The sequence below is a fragment of the Colletes gigas genome, unplaced genomic scaffold (genome assembly GCF_013123115.1).
Source record: "Colletes gigas isolate AHSC1104 unplaced genomic scaffold, ASM1312311v1 Colletes_gigas_Sc00006, whole genome shotgun sequence".
Lineage (NCBI taxonomy): Eukaryota > Metazoa > Arthropoda > Insecta > Hymenoptera > Colletidae > Colletes > Colletes gigas.
Window position 1 is genome coordinate 3,734,921 of NW_025106635.1, and position 19,765 is coordinate 3,754,685.

At 45.4% G+C, this 19,765-nt stretch overlaps 1 protein-coding gene across 2 annotated transcripts in view; it reads left to right on the forward strand.

Moving 5' to 3' along the window:
* Positions 1-13,743, forward strand: part of LOC122395832 (MOXD1 homolog 2) — a 221,614-nt gene extending 207,871 nt beyond the window's left edge. For both annotated transcript variants that reach the window (XM_043393723.1, XM_043393722.1), the window contains exons 5-9: positions 2,963-3,049; positions 4,013-4,186; positions 5,584-6,036; positions 6,358-6,551; positions 8,081-13,743. In XM_043393723.1, the coding sequence (XP_043249658.1) occupies positions 2,963-3,049; positions 4,013-4,186; positions 5,584-6,036; positions 6,358-6,551; positions 8,081-8,552 (1,380 nt within the window). In that variant the 3' untranslated portion in view covers positions 8,553-13,743. The remainder of the gene's footprint in view (positions 1-2,962; positions 3,050-4,012; positions 4,187-5,583; positions 6,037-6,357; positions 6,552-8,080) is intronic.
* Positions 13,744-19,765: the final 6,022 nt, after the last annotated feature.

A 19,765-nucleotide genomic window follows, 5' to 3' on the forward strand; every position in this document is an offset into this window, starting at 1 on the left:
GCGCTAAATTCACGGAGACGTGGCCCTTTCTAATCCTTGCAACTTTTAATATCCACCAATTTCGGCACCCATGTTGTTAAAATAATTTCGGAAGAATTCGTTTATCTACAGGACGCGTAGGGTACTTGTTCAATATTTCAACTATACTGTTTTCAGCGCACTGTCGAAAATTAAGTCGTAAGGCAAAGGGATCAGCTCGAATATGGCCATCAATTTCTGCATTTTAATTCTCCCTGCGAAGAACTGTCCAATGCTTCTTGGAAATCGGTAATTGGGGACCGTCAAACGCGATATGCATCTCCTCGAGCGGTGCTAGTGTACGAGCATCTGTCCGCAAAGTGATTTTTAATTTACTCCCGTCGAGTTTGTTTGCCTCCCCAATTGGGAGAGATTATAATTCTGTAGAAACTCGTTATATCCTCCAGGGAAGTCGCAAACACGCAGATTTTGCATTTTATATTATCAGTTCCGTTGTTAATAAATAATCGAAGGTTTTTCGAGAAATGGTCGCGTGAGGAGAGTCCCTTTGATGCGGACTCGCGGCTCGGGAGCCATAGAGAATCGTAAACGCAGCTCCGAAGCCTAAATCTCAGTTTCGCCTGTGGGCGTTCAGCATATTCGACCGCAAAACAATAAACGCAGTCGTCCTTCTCGGTAATCTTGACATCGATAATTTCGCAGAAGCGCGTGGGAGAATCCGGCGGCGCATTGGAGCTTAGGGCAGCCGAGGAGTATGGCCGCGAAAAAAGAATTGCAATTTTCTCCCGGGACGCTGGTTCGGTCGCGCACAGACCCCGCGGCTGCAACTCGAACCATCCTTTCCCTCCGCGTTTCTCTTTTTTCTTCCTTTTCTTTTTCCCCTATATATCCGACGCGATCTTCGACGTCAAAATAAACACGGTCCCGGGATCGATGCTCGGGGATTTTTATTTGATCGTTAAAACGCCCGCGATCACGATGGATCCTTCCAATCGACGCTCGATTCCTCGGATGATGAAGCACGGAAGGCGTAGATTAAATTTTTCAATAGCACGGCTCCTCTCCCGGAGCAGATGTCGATTCCTTTCGCGAATCTATGCGAAATATTCAATATTCCGTGGAACATAATAGCTTAGAAATAAATATAACGGGCTCCTTTAATCGACGTTCCAGGAATACCTGTTACTCATTTACCCAATTTAAATTCTATTCTTTTTTTTCTTTTTTGCCGCGTTGGAACCAGCGACCCTCTCCGCGTGAATTTGTTTTTAGCGAGAAATTTAGTATTCAGGAGCTCCTCCCGGTGACTCTACGAGCCCCCGGCCCGAAGAATAAGTTAACGCGAGATGATAAAGTAACTCTAAAGCTCTTAGCCCGCGGTTGAGGAAACGGCAACAAGAAATAAGTGGAACAAGCAACGGGCGATGAGCGACTTGCGCGGGCGCGGACGTACTTCTTATTCTATTAGACGTGTCGGAAAACTTTGAATACAATCATGCATAATGAAATGAGGCGCGCGGGAAGCACGCGGGCGCCGGGAATGCACGGCGCGCATTCGCGACGAAGTGTATAATGTTACTTTGGCAATTTGCTGTTCGACGGTTGTCGGGCCGCGTCTCAAACGCCGCGTTATACATAATTTATTTACACTTAGCTTCCTGAAAACTCTTATTTGGCAAACGACGACGTTACGGGAACGCGGGGAATTGAAAAGCATTGACGTTCGCTCGCGCCACGGTAATTCGTAAATTGACTTTCAGATCGATCCCCGTCGATCGGGTCAAGCGGTTCGGGTAAAAAATAAATCTTAACACGCGACACGCTGCATCCAGACGTGATTCGTTTGCCAAGCAAACGTCGGATTTGGATTACTCGGCAAATTTGCTTCGAGTGACTTTAATAAATAGTATTGGACAAAGGAAACGAGCAATTTCGTGCATTTGCATGAGATTCGAGCACGGTTGTTTACATCGAATTTGTTTTAAAATTATGTTTATAAAATAAAAGGGGATCGAAATACGAGTCGAACGGATTAACGATGCGTCGAATTGCATTAATTTTTGTTCGAACGACGCACGCGACGACAATGGAAAACAGAGAGAGGAGTTTGGGAACTAGTTCGTAGTCGCGGAGTTTTCAAAAACAGCCGTAGTTCCGCGCGTTCTGTTCCCCGGATTAACTTCGTCACGCGAAATGTCCGGATACGGGGAACTCGGTCGAAGACAGTTGCAATTAGAAAAACAGTTTGAAGTCTGGCGTTTCGGCGATGGGAACCGTGTACGCCTCTAAATACCACGTTACTCCATTAACGGGTATAGACAGATCCTGCCGTTTCAGCCGGTTTCGTGCATCGTCGGATGAGTTCCACGGTCGCATTGTACGAGGGGCTTGTACAGGACCGTTAACATTCGAGAAGTTTTGAGAAAGCATTAACGAAATTCCACGCGCGTGTACGGCCAACAGCATCCACCCTCCTCCACCCCCGATTCGTTTCATCCCCTAAATTACGATAGTCCCCCCGGTATCCATTAGTTGTACTCTGTTTTAATATAAATAGACGTATTTAAAGAGGAACGTATTCAATCTTTTCTTCGTGAAGTTTCAAATGAAAATAATCGCATCTACTATCGATTCCATTTTAATCGGTACACCGTTGTCTTCTAAGAACGATGACGGAGCGTAATGTCTTTGTTGCTCGTAAACCAACGTTGACAAGACACGCAGGCTCTATGTAGGTACGGAACAATAATCCCAGCTAGCTAATTTGTAATTCAGCGTTAGACTACTGGCGCACCAACGATGATTAACGCGCTCTCGAGCTGAACCGTGTACGCGCGTTCGCGCGAACGTATTTTCTCGTTTCGAATAATTTGTTTCGACGCGCGAGACTCGCGACAAACTCTCCGTGCCAATTTCTTTCGAATTAAGTACCTATAATCGTTGGGATCTTTCGTTAACAGATTGGTGGTGAATTATTTTGCAGGTTTCTTTGTCAGACATAAAGGACCCGTTGCTCCGGCGCCGCTTCGTCAAGATACCAAACGTCGATCGCAAGCAACACGTCGTCAAGGTAAGTTTCCCCAGCTATAACCTACTTACTCGTAAACCCCTCCCACCGCGCCCACCCTCACGCATCCGTGCCATCTAAACTTGATTAAACCGAGAACGTAGATACAGATTCAACGTCGGTGCGGGAACAGTGGAGTTCCAAGGATCTCGCATGGAAATTCTCGCGAGTTACTTCGGGGCTTCGGAGCAATCATTTCTTGGCGCGGTTTGCTCTTGACGTTTGCGAGGCTCGATTACCGTAAACGGTTCGCAAGGCTGTTCGAAACGACGATTCGACGGTTTGACGCGACTTCCGCCTTAATGGGCCATCCCATTATTTTTACGCGTGTTCGAGGCGTTCCGAAATAGATTCCCGGGAGTTTATGTGAAATCGATCCGTTCGGAAGTCGTTCGAATCGGAATCGGGAATTTCTTGTCCAACTTTTCTTTATTCCGATGCCCGTAGCACTTTGTTCCCTCGAACATTCCGCAAAATATACTTGAATTTTCCATTTTCTGAAATCACCGCCAACGTTTCTGTTCGAACCGCGACCAGTCGACGGGACGAAGCAAAAATTAACGTATAAATCGATATTTTCCATCCACCGGTGATTTACGATCGCGATAAAGCCGGAATAACTTTCTCACTGTACACATTCGATACAGTCGGTTTCTATCTACTATCGAACAGCATCTCGAGCTCGGATCGAACGTGACCACGTTACGTGACGCGATTGCATTCTCCTCTGACGAATGCGCGAGGAAAGACCGATTAGCTCGCAGATTCGGTTAAACTCGCCGTTCGAAAATCCACTATCGTTGCCTGTTAATCAGAACAAGCGTTTAAAATTGCTCGACTCGACGAGATATCGATTCGTCCAAGGATCTCCGATACGCGATGAATTAAGTTCTTACAAGCCCGATGAGATTGCACGTACCCGGCTCCTTTCGCGTTTCACGTGTGTTGTGACGTTTCTTTTTCCAGTACGAGCCGGTGATACAACCCGGAAATCACAAATACTTGCATCACATGACGCTGTACGAGTGCCGCGGAGATCCGGCGGAATTGGAAGCTATCGTGAATACGTACGCCAGTGTTTCCAATCTGTTGTCTCTTCAGTGCAACACGATCGCGGCTATCTGGAGTGTGGGCTCTGAGGTATGCTACGTGACACATTTAAATGTAAATGAAGAATTAAATAAATGTCAGTCCCGAGCGGGACCGGCGCACGCCGCCCGGGAATTCCGAAAAACCTGGTCAAAATGCTAATCTCGCCGTCTCGTATTTATTTCTATCCGAGGCTCTCGATCTAAGGAACGCGACTGCAATACGGTATGCGGAAATACAAATTAATCGCGGAAGACTCGAACGCATTTCACGTTTCATATTCGAGGTACAACAAAATATTTGTTCTATCGACGATTCGTAATTCGAATTCATTTCCTAGACGAGCAGATCGCCGTGAGAAATTAACGAACGAGATTCTCGTACGGGGCGAATATTTCGAGTCGAGTCCGTTTTGAAAAACAACATTTTTCCGGTGTATTTTCTGCCGGTGGCGTGTAAAAATATTTCGCGGGTGTAATTAAATCGCGGTGGGACGTCTCGTGTGAAATTGCCGGGCCGCCCATCGCGATCAATCGGATCTTCGCAGGACGTTCGTGTTTCCACGCGACCGCGAAGAAACGGGTTTCTGCGGTGGCCTTCGTCTCCCATTGGTATGCATTACATAAAACCCAGAATTACCGCGAGCCACCCGACGTTCCCGTGTCGCTTGTTCCACGATGACGTCAGATTAACATTCGCGGACAGTAATTTATCTTCGCGTAATTACTCGCGTAACTGATTCGAATCTCGACCGTATCTCGAATATGATTTATGCCCTCAATTACGCCCGTGTCCTGATTATTATATTTTAAACGACAACGTGTTTCGATCGTAATAATAGCCACGCTTCGCAAACGAACTTTGACGGCGACAATTTTCTCGAATATCATTTCGCAATTCGTGTGCCTCGATTGGCCGTAATTGGAGTTACAGCAACGAACGATTCGAGATTGGCATTTTACTCAAAACTTCAGGATGTTTATTTAAAAATAAAGGAGCGAGCAAATTTCCCACGCGCAACGTATCCACTGCGAGATACGATCACGTGCCACGCACGAGCATCGTTTTAAACATTAGCGCTTGGGGTGAAGAAATCGGTCGACGGCCTGAATAGCTCAATTGACGGGAACGATCGTTCAGCAAATGAAAGATCTCGGTTGCAAACTTCGCGTTAGCGATTCACGAGTGGACCAATTCTTTTTGTAACGAGTAGAGGCACTTGGCTCTCCGAACAGGCTCGAAGTTTATTTGAAAACAAGCGTAGTCTGGATGTTAACTGGTGGAAATTTGTTCTGCGTCAGTTTCTTTCGAACTTCGTTCGGAATAACCCTTGCAACGGGCGATTTATCAAACTCAGGAAACGTTTGATCAATCGTACGAGCGGGTGTGTTTCTCGGTCCGTGTTGGACCTCCCATATAATCGAGCACCGGTTGTTTTCTTTCACCAGGGCTTCAATTACCCGCCGGAGGCCGGATCGCCGATAGATCCTCACTACGGGCCGCATTACTACATGCTGGAGACACACTACACGAATCCGCAGATGGACTTGTTCATAAGCGACAGCTCCGGCCTGCGTCTGTATTATACGGATCGGTTGCGCATTCACGACGCAGGCATTCTGAGCATTGGCATCGACCCGAACTGGAGGCACATCATCCCGCCAGGTCAGCCAGAAGTGATCTCCGAAGGTCATTGCATCTCGGACTGTACCCGGGAGACCATTCCCAACAGCGGCATCAACATATTCGCCGTCACCATGCATACTCATCAACTCGGTAGGAAGGTCCGATTGCGTCAGATAAGGCACAAAGAGGAACTGCCACCCATTGCGTCTGACACCAATTACGATCCTAGCTATCAGGAGTATCGGAAGCTGCAGAAGCCCGCCAGGGTCAATCCGGTAAGTGCTGGCCGTGGTTTCGTGCGCGTCGTGTCTCTGCATTTCGTGGCATGCTAATTCGATCAGCGAATTGGAGAAACTAAGCGACAAGGAATTCATTTGTACATGTCCACTGGGCCGTTCGAGAGATTAGCCGGCAAATTACTAGATTTCCTCGATCCGTTTATCATCAAATTATCGTTCCCCCCGAAACTCGTATTTTTTCTTGAAACGTCTCCGAGTACTTTTTTTACTTTTTAATTTAAAGTTACTTGGAAGTATCTCGTTGTTTCTCGTTCTCTGGCCTCTCGTTGATCGTGGACGTTTTGTTTATGGTTCCAGGGCGATTATTTGATAGCGGAGTGCACATACTCGTCGGAATCCCGGCATACAATGACGCTGGGCGGTCAGGCGACGAGGGAGGAGACGTGCTTGGTGTCCAGTCTTTATTATCCGCGCATCGAACTGTCCCTCTGCTACTCCCTGCCCTCGTTACGTACCGTTCTGGAGAGTTTGGGGATCCAGAAGCTGACACCGTGAGTATTCGACAAAACGTTTTCGCAATTTTCGATCCCATCGGGGGTCATCTTACGCGAAACCATCCACGTTTGATATTAATTTACACTGCACACGCTGATACCACGCTAATGATCAACCCGCGTCTCTATACACAAAGCGACCAGACGTACGCTCCTTTTGCTCTGATTACTTTAAATTGGCAATTAGGGACGGGGAATGGCCCGTGCGTCACGACCGCACGACCTGTCGTTAGTTCAACGAGCGCCGGTTATATTGCGCCAGACGCATCGTTCATTGCATTACGTAATGTTACGTGTGTCACGAAGACGCTTCCTGCGACGTGTCACGAACTTTAATGTAACAAGCGTCCTGTTTCGCTAAACACACTCTACGCTACATTGAATACCTAAATTACTGTTATTAGTACCACTAATATCGGCAGGTCGTTCGCTAGTTGGGTCGTTAACTCCGTCAGGGATTATTGTCGTCTTTGCGTGACATCGGGACGAGATGGCCGCATCGGCTGAACTTGCCCACTTAGTAGATTATTACGGGCCAAACGCCGGTGGTACGAACGTTGCAAAAATATTAAAACCTTAATTAGAATTACGCCAACAGTTGCCCCTTCTCTCCGCACGTTAGATGCTTCTTCGTTAAAAATGCAGTAACTCGCGAAAATATTCGAACGCTTCTTTTCTCTCATTTTACGTGGTCACGGAAAAACATTATGAATATTCTTGGAATTTCTACATATTCTGCGTGAAACTTCAGGGGAATCATTTATGGTCAAGCATTGTATTTTCGGTAAAGAATTTTTTTTCTCAAAACTACGTAGGATTTCGGGGGTATGTCTGTTCACCAAAAATGAGTGGAATTGACCCCAGCAACCGAAAATAATTTTTACAGAACAATTTGAAATTTTTGAAATCTACCCCCTGTCGATTTTTCTTAAAAATTTTTAATAATTTTGTGTGACGCCCTACAGAAAAATTGTCTAATATTTTTTTGTAGGTACCCATGAGCTCCGTTTCAGAAAACAGATTCATTGAAATATATTCACTGTAGTAGGAGTTCTGGCTGTTTAAAAATTAGACCATTTCTATGGAGTTTTTCACACTTTACGGGGTTAAGGAACAACTTATAGAACATTTTCTGAATTTCAAAATATTCTACACTAAAATACGCGTTGTTTGCCGTTTTGAACATTAAAATCGTCCAATCCGTTCGGGAGTTATGATTTTTTAAAGATTTATATGAAATTTCAGGGGAACAAATCAACGGTATGGTCAGACAGTGTATTTTCGGTAATGAATTTTTTTCTCGAAAGTGCGTAGGATTTCGGGGATATGTCTATCGACCAAAAATGATTCCAATGGACCCCCGCAACCGATAATAATTTTTACGGAACGATTTTAAATTTTTTAATTTCGCCACGAAAAGACGCTGTATTTCGCGATGATTTTTCACAGTTTCGACGCTTGAAATTTCGTAACGAGTATGCAGGTTCGCGAACGAGGGTTCACGCGGGGTGTTCGTTTGTTTGCAGGGGCGTGACGCCGGTGACGATTCAAAAACCGGCGAACCTGGCCAACATGACGCTGGAGAATCGTCTGTTGAGCTACGACTGGAGCACCAATTTCCAAACCTTCCAGCGAGTGACACGAAGAGGCACGTTCAAGCCGCTGTGCTCGACCAACAAGGGACCGCTGAAGGACACGGAGAACCTGGAGGTGCCCTATCCGACGATCCTGGCGCCGTTCGAGGAGCCCAGCGTGCCCTGCTCGAAGAAACCCCTCAGGAACAACCTGTCGATATTGCTCAGCGAGGACGAGGACATCGGGGCGCCGATGGATCCTGACAGCGACGAGACAAACGCCGTAGAACGGGGACAATTGGTGCGCAGCAAAGTGTCCCGGAGCAGCGACGGTCCCACGGCCGGAAGTTCCTCCGCCAGGCCGGTTTCCGTGGCGCTGATGCTCGCCGTGGCGACGGTGGTCGTCGGCGCGGCGTTCAGGTGAACGCTGGCACGTCGTCTCGACGCCGATCGACCGACGAATCGGTCGACACTGTTTATCTAGGACGGCCGTTTTATCGAGATGCATGTAAGTACGCGTCAGTGTACACTCTGACGCGTCGCTTAGGGTAAATAACTGTTGTCGTTCGTCGGTCGTTGAACGAGGACGGGTTTCGAGCGTCGTGCAAATGTTTCTTTTCGGTCACGAACTGATCACGATTCGTCGATATCCGCGGCGCGATGAAACGCGACGAGCCGGGCGTGTTATTCACGGTTTCGAATGGAATTCGATTTGCCAAAACGTACTTTCGTCCGGCGAGATCGAGATCGAGGCCGTGCTCGTTCGACGATCGAGACCACCCCTTTTCGCGATCTCTGTTCGTGCACTATTGTTATGATGTATCGCGTGTGCCCGCACAGGACGGTCGTTGGATATCTTTCGGTTCCGAACGCCCGAGTCGGGAGGAGGTTTCTTTTTTTGTTTTAGATCGGTCTAATTTCACTAGCGGACATCGGCGAACGAAACTGTACGGAACAATAAATGTATAAATATAGCTATCGATGTACTAGCAGGAATGGACGACGCGAATTCGATTTACAAGATTCGTTCCCTTCGTTCGAAACGGAGGCGATTAATAGAATTAAGCGGGGAAGGGAACGATCTTGGATGGAATTCTGATTTGGTATCGACGATGCTGGAGCATTTTTTTACAGCTCCTTGGAACAGAAACGTCGATACGAGGATCGCAATTGCAGAGGCCCTTTCGTTACTTTCTTCTGTGTACACATATCCAATCGACGCGTATCACGTCGCGCTAAGTATAATACGCAGGATCGACGACGAAAGAGTACGTACGTTTGTTTAAATCTTAGTTAAGCTTGCTCGCGTTCTCCACGGCCACAGAGAAGGAACAAGAAGACACAAGTTTCTAGTCCATTTAGGCGAGCAACGGGTCGTGGCTTCGAACTCGCTCGTCGTTCTATAAGATAAGAACAGCTCGCGTCGGAGCTATTCGGTGCTTGGCCTCTTCTTTTTTTAGCAGTTAACGATCTCGAACGAAAGATATCCACGGTACGATGACGCGGTATCCTGTCGATCGAGTGGAATTATTATATTTTCGAGACTTCGGGCTCGCGAGAATTTATATTGTTGGCTGTTTATTTCTCGGCACGGGGACAGGGCGAAAAACGTCGACGGATTCGATCTCTTTCGCTTCAGATTAAAATCCCATCGTTTTCAGCAAGGGACGAGAAACGCTTTTCCTAATAAAATATTTACACGCGATTCTCAGGAACGATCGAACGATTGCTGATCAAAATTGAACTATCGATCGATTCCGAGGATCGATTGCTTTCGGATGGTTCAAATTAAATCTCGAATCTTCTAGTTTGAAAAGGGCAACGCGTTTCGTTCGGTCCCCGGCCAAGTCTGTATATTCTGTTACTATTAGAACTACGGATAGGTGCGTTTTTTAACGGAGACCATGTAAACGTTGGTTGATTCCCACGAAGACGTCCAGTCGATTCCGGGCGATACAATATCGCAATGGTTGACATCGTGTCGCTTGACCAACGTTTGTATGCGCGCAACCCCCGGCGGTCCTTTGTAATATTCTGTACAGTTTATTAAGTATAATGTTGTTCGCGCTACCCTCGCGATTATTTATTTTTTATTTAATTGTATAGAGTTACTTGCCACGTTGACATTCTGTTTCACTGCGCGCGAGTTCGCGTTACGCGACAGGAAACGTAGGTTCGGTTTCTTGACGCGTCTCTTCTAAAGAGACATTTTTCGGTCGAATAGCGTTCGAGTGCTTTGTATCGGGTCCGATTCGAACCCTGAGAATACATTCGAGAATTCACACCCGAAGCTTGGATTCGGAACTGATTTTGTTTGGACGGATCAAATACGAAAATTTAGCATTTTTAATCGTGAAATTCGGGTCGCGGAATTCTTTTTATACGACTGAGGTCCTCACGAGCAAACCTCGATACTTGTAGTATATTTTGCAGGAGAGTATTAATTACAAATAAGACTTAAGACGTTCTGAATCACATTGGTGTTATGGTGTCGCAGGATCCTGATGAAAGGTAAATTACAAACAAAGGGAGGAAATAAAATTAAACGGAATGAAATTTCACGCCGCGCGTTTTCTCTTATTTGCCGTTGCTCTCGCGTTGGTCTAATGTTGTCTTGTGCAATTACATAGACACTCGTGTGTACACTTCGTTAATTAAAAAGTTTTAATCACTATACACGCACGTAACTTTCGTGTGATTTGTTAAAATGTTAGATTACTTAAAAATTTCTATGTATCGTACTGCTCCACATTCTCCGAAACTATTGTTGGCTCCGTCTTGTAACACTTCCAGCGATAAAAACACGACGTTCGGCTACGTGTGCAGCAGAAATAGAGACAGAAATAGTGTTCGAACAAATATTTTACTGCTTTCGATTCCAAGTTACCTAGACGCGTTGTAATTCGAAGGACAATACAAGTTACATAATATCACGAAGAAGTTGCGAATTTCGATTCGAACCATACAACAAATCAGTTCGCGATGAAAATTCGCGGGACACTTGTCGCTGCGACGTTCCTCGAACACCGCAATCCGATCGATTCCATCTACGGATGACACATACTTTCGTTTCTTTGCGTAACGTTTTAAAGGGGTGCTGTTCGACGGAGAATACGAATTTTATCGAAAAAAAAAAGAACGATCAATAACGACCAATTTTGTCGAATACTCGTAACGAATGAAAAATTTCCCAGAGCTTCACGGTATCAAAACACTCTACGAACCGCGTAGTTTCGTTCCACTCTTATTCGAGACAATACAAAAAAATTGTTTCAGACGAATTATTCACGAGAGGAGAACGATCGTTTTCACGATCAGCCGATCAGCACGGTTTGCAAAAAGCGTCGCGAAGGTACTCTCGCGAGATATTTTCCCGCGCAAAGGAGCTCGAGTTGCGGATTAATTCATTCTCGATTCCTCTTTCCGCCCTAGCCCGCGTTGTACGCTCCCCGAAGCACCACTTTAAGTACTTAAAATAAAGAAAAAAAAGAAAATTGAGAAAGGAGGGCTCTGTCTTGCCCTCTCGCTTTTATAGAAATAAAGCAAAAAAAAAAAAAAAAAAAAAATGGCATGCATGATGGCGTGCAACGAGAGGACTTACGCCGAAGTACCGCGATCGATAAGCAGCACGTTGTAGTCAAGAGTCCCCTAACGCGCGCACTTTTCCTGAATTCCATTAGCATCGAGGAAAACGCCTCGACAAAGCGTCGAGGAATCGGCGAGGCCTGCCGAACGATCGCGTCCAGTTGGTAAAAAAACAAATTTCACGGGGAAATACACGTTTTGATTCGCGGAACAATTCGTCTCGCGGTCGTCAATTAAAATCCAAGCTCAGCATTATTCGCGAATAGATTTCGCGCGCCGACCGCTCGGACTAAATCGGCGACCGGCTGTCGATGATGAAGCTCTCTCCCTAGCGTAGAATTAAAGAAGAGAAGAAAAAAAAAAAAAACCTCACGTAGTCGACTAATCGGTAATAATAAACGCGTAGCCACGTTTTACAATTTAATACTACGATAACTCGTAAGTGTCATAGGGGATCTGTATGTGTAGAGACCGTAGGGCAATCGAACGACTTATCTTGCCACGAGGAAAACGCTTTAGGCGCTAAACGAGGTCCGTTCCTTTCGGCCATCGTCGTAACTCGTCGAACTGCGAATCGTCGCTTCGAAGTACTTTCCGTTCCGGTTGTTCCGTTCTCATTTTCCTTTCTTTCGAGATTTCGTTTCTCCTTTTTTCTTATCTAGGCGAACGGTACTCATCGAATCAGCATACACACACAGAGACAGGAAATATACCGGTACTCGTAAGGTAGGAAAACACTGAAATATATTCGGGAACGTGGTAATCGACCGACGGTTCGAAGAGAGAGAAACGAACAACGGGGACGAACGCTCTCGAGAATAGGTTCGAACGAGAAACCCGCCGCTGCTTTTCTTTCCCTCGAATTTCTCCGCTGCGTGTACGTAACCGTACGATCCGCCGCGGGATAAGCGATGATTTATCATCGACGAAGGAACTCGTTATAATCGGCCGCGCGAGAGGCAACGACGAAAAGTCGTTCCGTGACTTCTCTTCCGCGGGGCCGCGATGTCGACGCTGATTTCAGTCACGGCGACGCCGTTGTCACGACTAGGGGGGATGGGGTGTGTGGGTGGTGATAGGAACCTGCCGGTGATATGACCAGAACAATCAAGCAAAGTGTCACAAAGTAAATGTCATTTATGCTGGAGTAATTACGTTAGGTACAATAGGGAACGGAGTATTACGCATTTATACTGATCGATCCGTGCATCGTACGTTCTATAGCCGGACTCGTTTTCGCGCCGAGGATCCTGGCGCCCATCCGGGCCTTCCCCGAGACATTCGAACACGCATTGTACAAAAAAAAAAAAGAGGAGACTCGCGTTCGAAGATCGAAAGAGAGAAAAACAACGAGCAGTACCTGAACGCGGGAGGACTGCGAACGTCGCGGGACGAGATCGATATCTCGAAATACCGTCGATTAGCTCGCGGTGGGTATTCAGCGACACGCGTGTGTGCCCATTAGAGGCGCGTGGGATGGTAAATATCGGGGATCCGTTCGAAATAACCGCGACTCGTAGAGGGATGGTGTTTAACGGGAACACGGCGGGGGGCCAGGTGATCCGGGGAATGTACGTACTGTATTTAGGAAAGATTAGAGAACGATGCACCGTTGACCCGTTAGCCGATATGGGTCGCGGGTAGAGGCATAAATGCGAGTGGGTAAAGGAATCGAGCGAATATAGCGTGTGCGTGTACATAGGTACCCCTGTATATAGGTTTTAGATTTAAATTACGTCCCGGACTCTTTATAGGCACCTACACTCGGAATTCAGGTAGCTCGCTAAATAGTATCTTGTATCTTTATAATTTACGTGTAACCGTGTTTAAAAAGAAAATATATAAAAGGAAAAAAAATGAATTAATAAAGAAAAAACTGTAGCGACGTGCACGGGCGCGCGTTACGCGAATAAACGCGCGCACGCGGACGTGTCGTACGCATACCTACCAGGCGCCCTGTCCTTCCATACCGCTCTTAGATTTATACCTAATTTACACTGGATATTAACGTCTAAACGCTACACTATCATCTACACTGTAACAAATTGTATTATATTTTATATATATAAATATGTAAATGTTTTTCTAAAACTGCGTGTTTGTCCCTTTTCTCCTCCACTCTTCTCAAAGCTTTATATGGTGTTACGTACAAGTAGAGAACTCCATTTGGGAGTTGGGGATAGAGGAAATCGAATTTGTCAAAATTACAAGTTTGTAGTGTTACGAGAAATATAGTTTTCTAGGATATTCGCTTACTAGCATTAGGTTGGAATTGATAAAAGCACAGGTGGCAAAATGGTTGCTAGCGGGAGACTGCTATCGTAGATGGTACATCGAGAGACAAGTGGGTTTCTAACCGATGTACTCCTAAAACAGGCATGTCAAACGCATTTTAGCTCGGGGGCTATTGTGCACTTTACCGCCATGTTGCAGGCCGTAGACGTACCGTTTGACAGCAATGTCTCTCGATGTAGTACGTAAATAACGATTAATTATCGGCCTCGAACAAGCTACTTACATCAAACCATATTCAGAAGAAAAATAATAGAGTCCTATAAACATGTATATTTTATTATTTTATAATAAATATAATCGTTGGAGCATTTGCATCGTTGCACCGGTGAAACGAAGCATTTCAAGGTAAGTACAATTCCCTGTTCTTTGTTAAGCTGGCTTTGTCGTAGTTTTAGAATACATTACGAGGGCTTCGTTAAAGTTTGAACGTTTCAGAAATAATTTTAGATTTTCATCGCGTTACCGGAATTATTTAGTTCTATTATCTTGAAAATATCTGATTGGTAATGTAGGAGTCGAGCGTTATTCGTCGAATCGCATCGATCGCGACAAACTCTCTTCGAGCTCTGTTCTCACCGAAGCAACACAAATCTAAACTTTTCGAAACTCGACCAAGAATATTCGAGGGGTCTCTGTCGCGTAACAAGTTTCGAAGATACGCGAGACAGAGTGCGCGATACCAAGTCGAAACGTTTAAACCGCCGGTAACTCAGAAACGGACGTTCTAGGACGATCGAACGGCTACGGACGGCCAATAAAATTACCATGACCAGTCGCAACAAATCAGCCACGCGGCATCGAACGCGACACAACTAATTACGGGCGCGTATATTAGTTGCAGACAGACCGTACGAAACCACGGCTGCTTGGAACTGTTCGGCCGGTGTTGCTGGCAGTTTCAATTGCCGGCCCCGATCCGGCCCGTCAGATTACAACGTGGATTTACCAAGGCGTCCAACTCCCGATCCATTAATGAACAAGTTCCCGGGCTAAGTTCGCTAATATTCTGCTTGCACGAGCCGCCGACTAATCAAACTTCCGGCCCTCGTCGACGTTACCCTTAACGAGACACGCGGTTCTCTTCTTTTCTTTCGCTGCCGGATGCGTCCGGGCCGCCTGAATTTCCTAATTGCGAACGTCCTCGGGGCGTTCCTCCTCCAGGAAGTTTCGGGACCGCGAGCGGATGTTACGAGGTACGCTACGCGATCCAGAAAACGACGCTGTTAATCGCCAGAATTTTCTCCGGGCAAATAAAATCTTCACGATTTGTCAGCACCGGAGACTGAGGGAACAGTTCTATTTCAGTAGCCATTAGCGACCACTCAAAGTCACATTTTTAACATCTGCTCTATTTACCGTATGTTCGTTTCTGATTTCACAATTATCAGGAGACTTTAGGATCGTTGGAGACCTTAAATAAAATTTTTATTATAGAGCACGGTTCTTCGTTGTAGTGTTTTTCTCACTTTACGGGGTTAAGGAATAACTTATCGAATATTTTTGGAATTTCTACATATTCTTGACTAAAATACGCGTTGATTGCTTTTTGAAAAATGAAAATCCTTCAATCCGTTCGGGAGTTATGATTTTTTAAAGATATGCATGAAATTTCAGGGGAACAAATCGACGGTATGGTCAGACATTGTATTTTCGGTAAAGAATTTTTTTCTCGAAAGTGCGTAGGATTTCGGGGGTATGTCTGTTGACCAAAAATGATTGTAACTGACCCCCGTAGCCGAAAATAATTTTTTCAGGACGATTTGAAATTTTTAAAATCTACCCCCTTTCTTAAAAATTTTTAATAATTTTGTGTGACGCCCTACAGAAAAATTGTCTAATACTTTTTTTTAGGTACCCATGAGCTCCGTTTCAGAAAATAGATTCATTGAAATATATTCACTGTAGTAGAAGTTATGGCTGTTTAAAAATTAGACCATTTCTATGGAGTTTTTCACACTTTACGGGGTTCCAGAACGATTTGTAGGAGACAATTATTAGGAAAGTTTAGGTGTCTTGGAGATCTTAAATAAAATTTTTATTATAGATCATAATTCTTTCGAGTTGGACTTGGATCTTTAACATGTTAATTCCCAGGACCAAACATTGATTTTTGGCAATGGTAAACTGCTTAAAGTTTGTCTGGATACTTATTTTAACTCTAAAGTGTTAACTGGTGATATCTCCGAAACGAAGTTGGAAATCGTAGAATGGGGCTTTTCAATTTCTTCGAACGCTTTGCATAAAGAGATCGTTGGTTAAAGGTTGCCAAACACCTTCGATTTCCGTTTGAAAATTCCAAGCAATCACGGCCAGTCGGTTACAGTCGGATGCAGTCGAACATGCACTCGGCAGCCGTGCAATAACGAGAGCACAATGCAACGTTTCTGGAATCAATCTGGGTCCCGCGGCGTGTTCTCAGTCCCCGTCTCTTTGCAGTTCGCCGTGTCCGTCGGTTATCGAGTTTATGTAAAGTGCGCCTGGCATTATTACTTTTCCCAGCGCGAAGTTAATTCAGAGAGCCGAAGGCAATATTCCGACGCCGTAACTGCGCTACACTCCCCCCCATCAGACGCGAATCGCCTCTCGAACGGGGGAAACGTTCGATTGTCAGGGAATGTCACTCCCCCGTAACGTTTGTTACCAGCCCTGAATGGCCTGGACGTAGCGATCGGTAAACAAAACGTCTCGAGAACGAGCGCTAAGGAAAGCTTAATGAAGCAATTTTCGTTCGACGAGGGTGCGACAGGCGTCGTTCTGCCTTGTATCGGTCAGCTAGGCGCGATCTGAGAGATGCTTCGTCGTAAAAGTAGACAAGGGATAGTCTATCGTATTTTCGAGCAGCCTACACTTTCGGATCAAAGTGATTTTAGACGCCTCGGATGATCCGATGTACGAAAAACTTGGGTTTTTAACAAAATTAAAGTACATCGATTGTGGTTAGTCTCTCTTGGCCGCCATTGTAAAATATCTGTGTCGACTACGGTATTCAGAGGGAAACAATTGTACTTGTATTTCTGTAGTTTAGTGCCCTAAGGGCTCGAGAGATCGCGAGGAAGGGGAGCCAGGGGAGCAAATGAAAGATAAACTGAGTTTTGTCCTAAGGTGTACAAGTTAGCCAATTCGTTCGCGGAGAGACTTAAGAGACCTTGTTTTAGAAACAACATTCCACGGACGCGGAAGAATTTGCCCGTTAAAACAGAGCAGGATGTATTTGAGTTTGAAAGTCATTTAAATAAAAAAGAGAGAGACGATAGTACGAGCAGAAATGGTCAAAATTTTAAACTCTGTCACACAATCAGGAGAAACGATGCTCTCCAACCTTGCATAGCGTTAATTGGCATTTCTACTTATTTTTTTACGGACAAGTTGCACGTTTGTTCAGCGAATTCTAATTTTAAGTGGCTGCCGGAAGATTTTCACGGCGAGTACGCTTCGAACGGTAGAACAATTTTCATCGGCGAGAGAAATCGGATACGTTGGGAAACCTCGTGCGACGTTGGTAAACGGAGAGGCGCGAGCACCGATAGAATCATCGGAGATTGATTAAAAATATAAAAGTGGGAAATTGATTTAGCCCAACGACGAGGATTCGAAATAGGTCGAACAATCTCGTCGTCGAATCTCTCGGTTGTCGTGGAACGTCAGAGCGGGTTCTATATAGGTTAAAAGTATATTTCCGTCTGAAATGTAAATGCCAAAGATGGATAAAAATATAATTGCAACGGGGAGGGGAAAAAAATCACCGCCCTCTGAACGTCTTCGATATTAATAACAAACCTATATAGAGATCGCCAAGTCGTATTCTCGGGTCTTACGTGAAGTTCCAAAGATGCATTTCCCATTAAAAATTAAAGAAACCCTACTTGCACTACTCGATAATTGTTTTTAATTTATTGAAGGACATCTAACTTGAAACAAAGAGAAACGTGATAAAAATTATGAAATAATTGAAGAAAAATATATTGACATGTTTAGAAACGAGGGATAGATCATTGAACCCCGGGAAGAAATTTTAATAGTACTGAATTTCAGTGGAGTATGATCCGATGATCGGTTTAAGTAGAAATATCGACGATTGGTCAGACGCGCCAGGCAAATCGTATTCAATCGCACGCGTTCGGCCAACTTTTTAAATTCAATTATCTCGAAAACGAAGCCTCGATCGAAAAAATGTTATTCCACTTTTTCGACTTATTTTTACACGCAGAAACAATCCAGCCCGGTTATATCAACCGTTCCCTTCGATATCCAATTGGCACGAGCATGATCGATTATTGTACGGAAAATCGGTTTCTTTTCAATACGTACGGATATTTTAATTGAAATTTCCCTTCCACCTCTGATCGCCGACAAAATGAATAGATTATTCTGCGAAATTTCGAAATCTATTCCGCTCCATTTTATTAACTAACGAAATATTGACTTGTCTGGAGTATAAGGTTTTAGTTTCCAAATATTTTAAAAAAGACGTTTAAAAAATTTCTCAACATTCCACGAGGCCAAGTATATTCGTACGAGGGTACTAAATGGACTATCTACAGTTATAGTTAGGGTCACCCTTATTGTAAATATGAATCTTCCGCCCTGCCAAGGGTTACGATCCCCGGGGGAGCTGATCCGTAGACTGTTTCTGTAAGAGTGACCCGGGAGCAAATTCTTTACTGCCAAATACGGTTTAGAGGGTCTGTCCTAACCCGTTTCTTCGATGGCTCGGAAACGAAGAGAGAAAGCTATTAATTCCGAGCCCTGGACCCTTGATGCATCCGAGGGGTAGAAAACTATTCGCGCGTCGAGTCGTAACAATTCGATTCCAGCCCTGTGGCTCGGAGAACCTCAAGAAGAAGCTAAGCAAATACTAATTCTACTGTCAAATTACATTAAACTCTCTGTTACGATTAATAGAAATTACTAGTCTCGTGTAACAGTATAAATCCTATTAGTGAAAATATGAATTTTCAGTGTAGAAATTTGAAACGAAGCCACGTAGCACAAAAATAATATTTCATAATATTCCAGAGTCGGAGAACGTATAATATTCGAGGAGGGATCGAGGGGTCGAAGAAGCCGGGGCACGGGAAACCGGAAGAAGAAGTCTCGGGAGAACGGTGGAGGGTTGATTAACCAGTCAAACGGCGGATAATCAATAACCGACTTTAAATCACGTTCATCGATTAGCGATAACGGCGTCGCGAACGATACCAGGTCCGGCGGTTTTGTTTAATGCAAATTTCGACTCGGCCGGAACCAATCAACGATACCCGCCCGGCCACGGGATTTACGTTTCCGTGCGGCGTGTAACGCGCAGAGACGAGAGAGCCACGGACGAGAACCAATCAACGTACCTTCGATCAGGTGGCAATAAATATCCGGGGTCCCGAAGTACGCGAGCGACGCCTTCGACGCGGACGCGATTGTATTTCGGACCTTCCCTTCGATCCCGCCGTCGACGGCGCAGCGTCGTCGCTGCCGTTGATTGAAATTTATGTCCGATGGGACCGCGCCAATTCTGGCCAGGTTCGCATGGCGATACCGCGTCGTTGCCCGCCGGCAGATTTTGGCGTTTCCGCGATACACCCAGGAGATTTTGCCCGCTAAACTTCTCGTTTCGCCACGATGTACCCCCTCCGCACCCCCGCGCGTTTCCCCGAGTGTTTCGAGATACAATTCGCTCTGGTTCGATTTTCATCCCTCCACCCTCCACCCTCCGCCTTAAGCAACGTAGGATCCCACCCCGGAGAGGAAACACACGATTCCCTT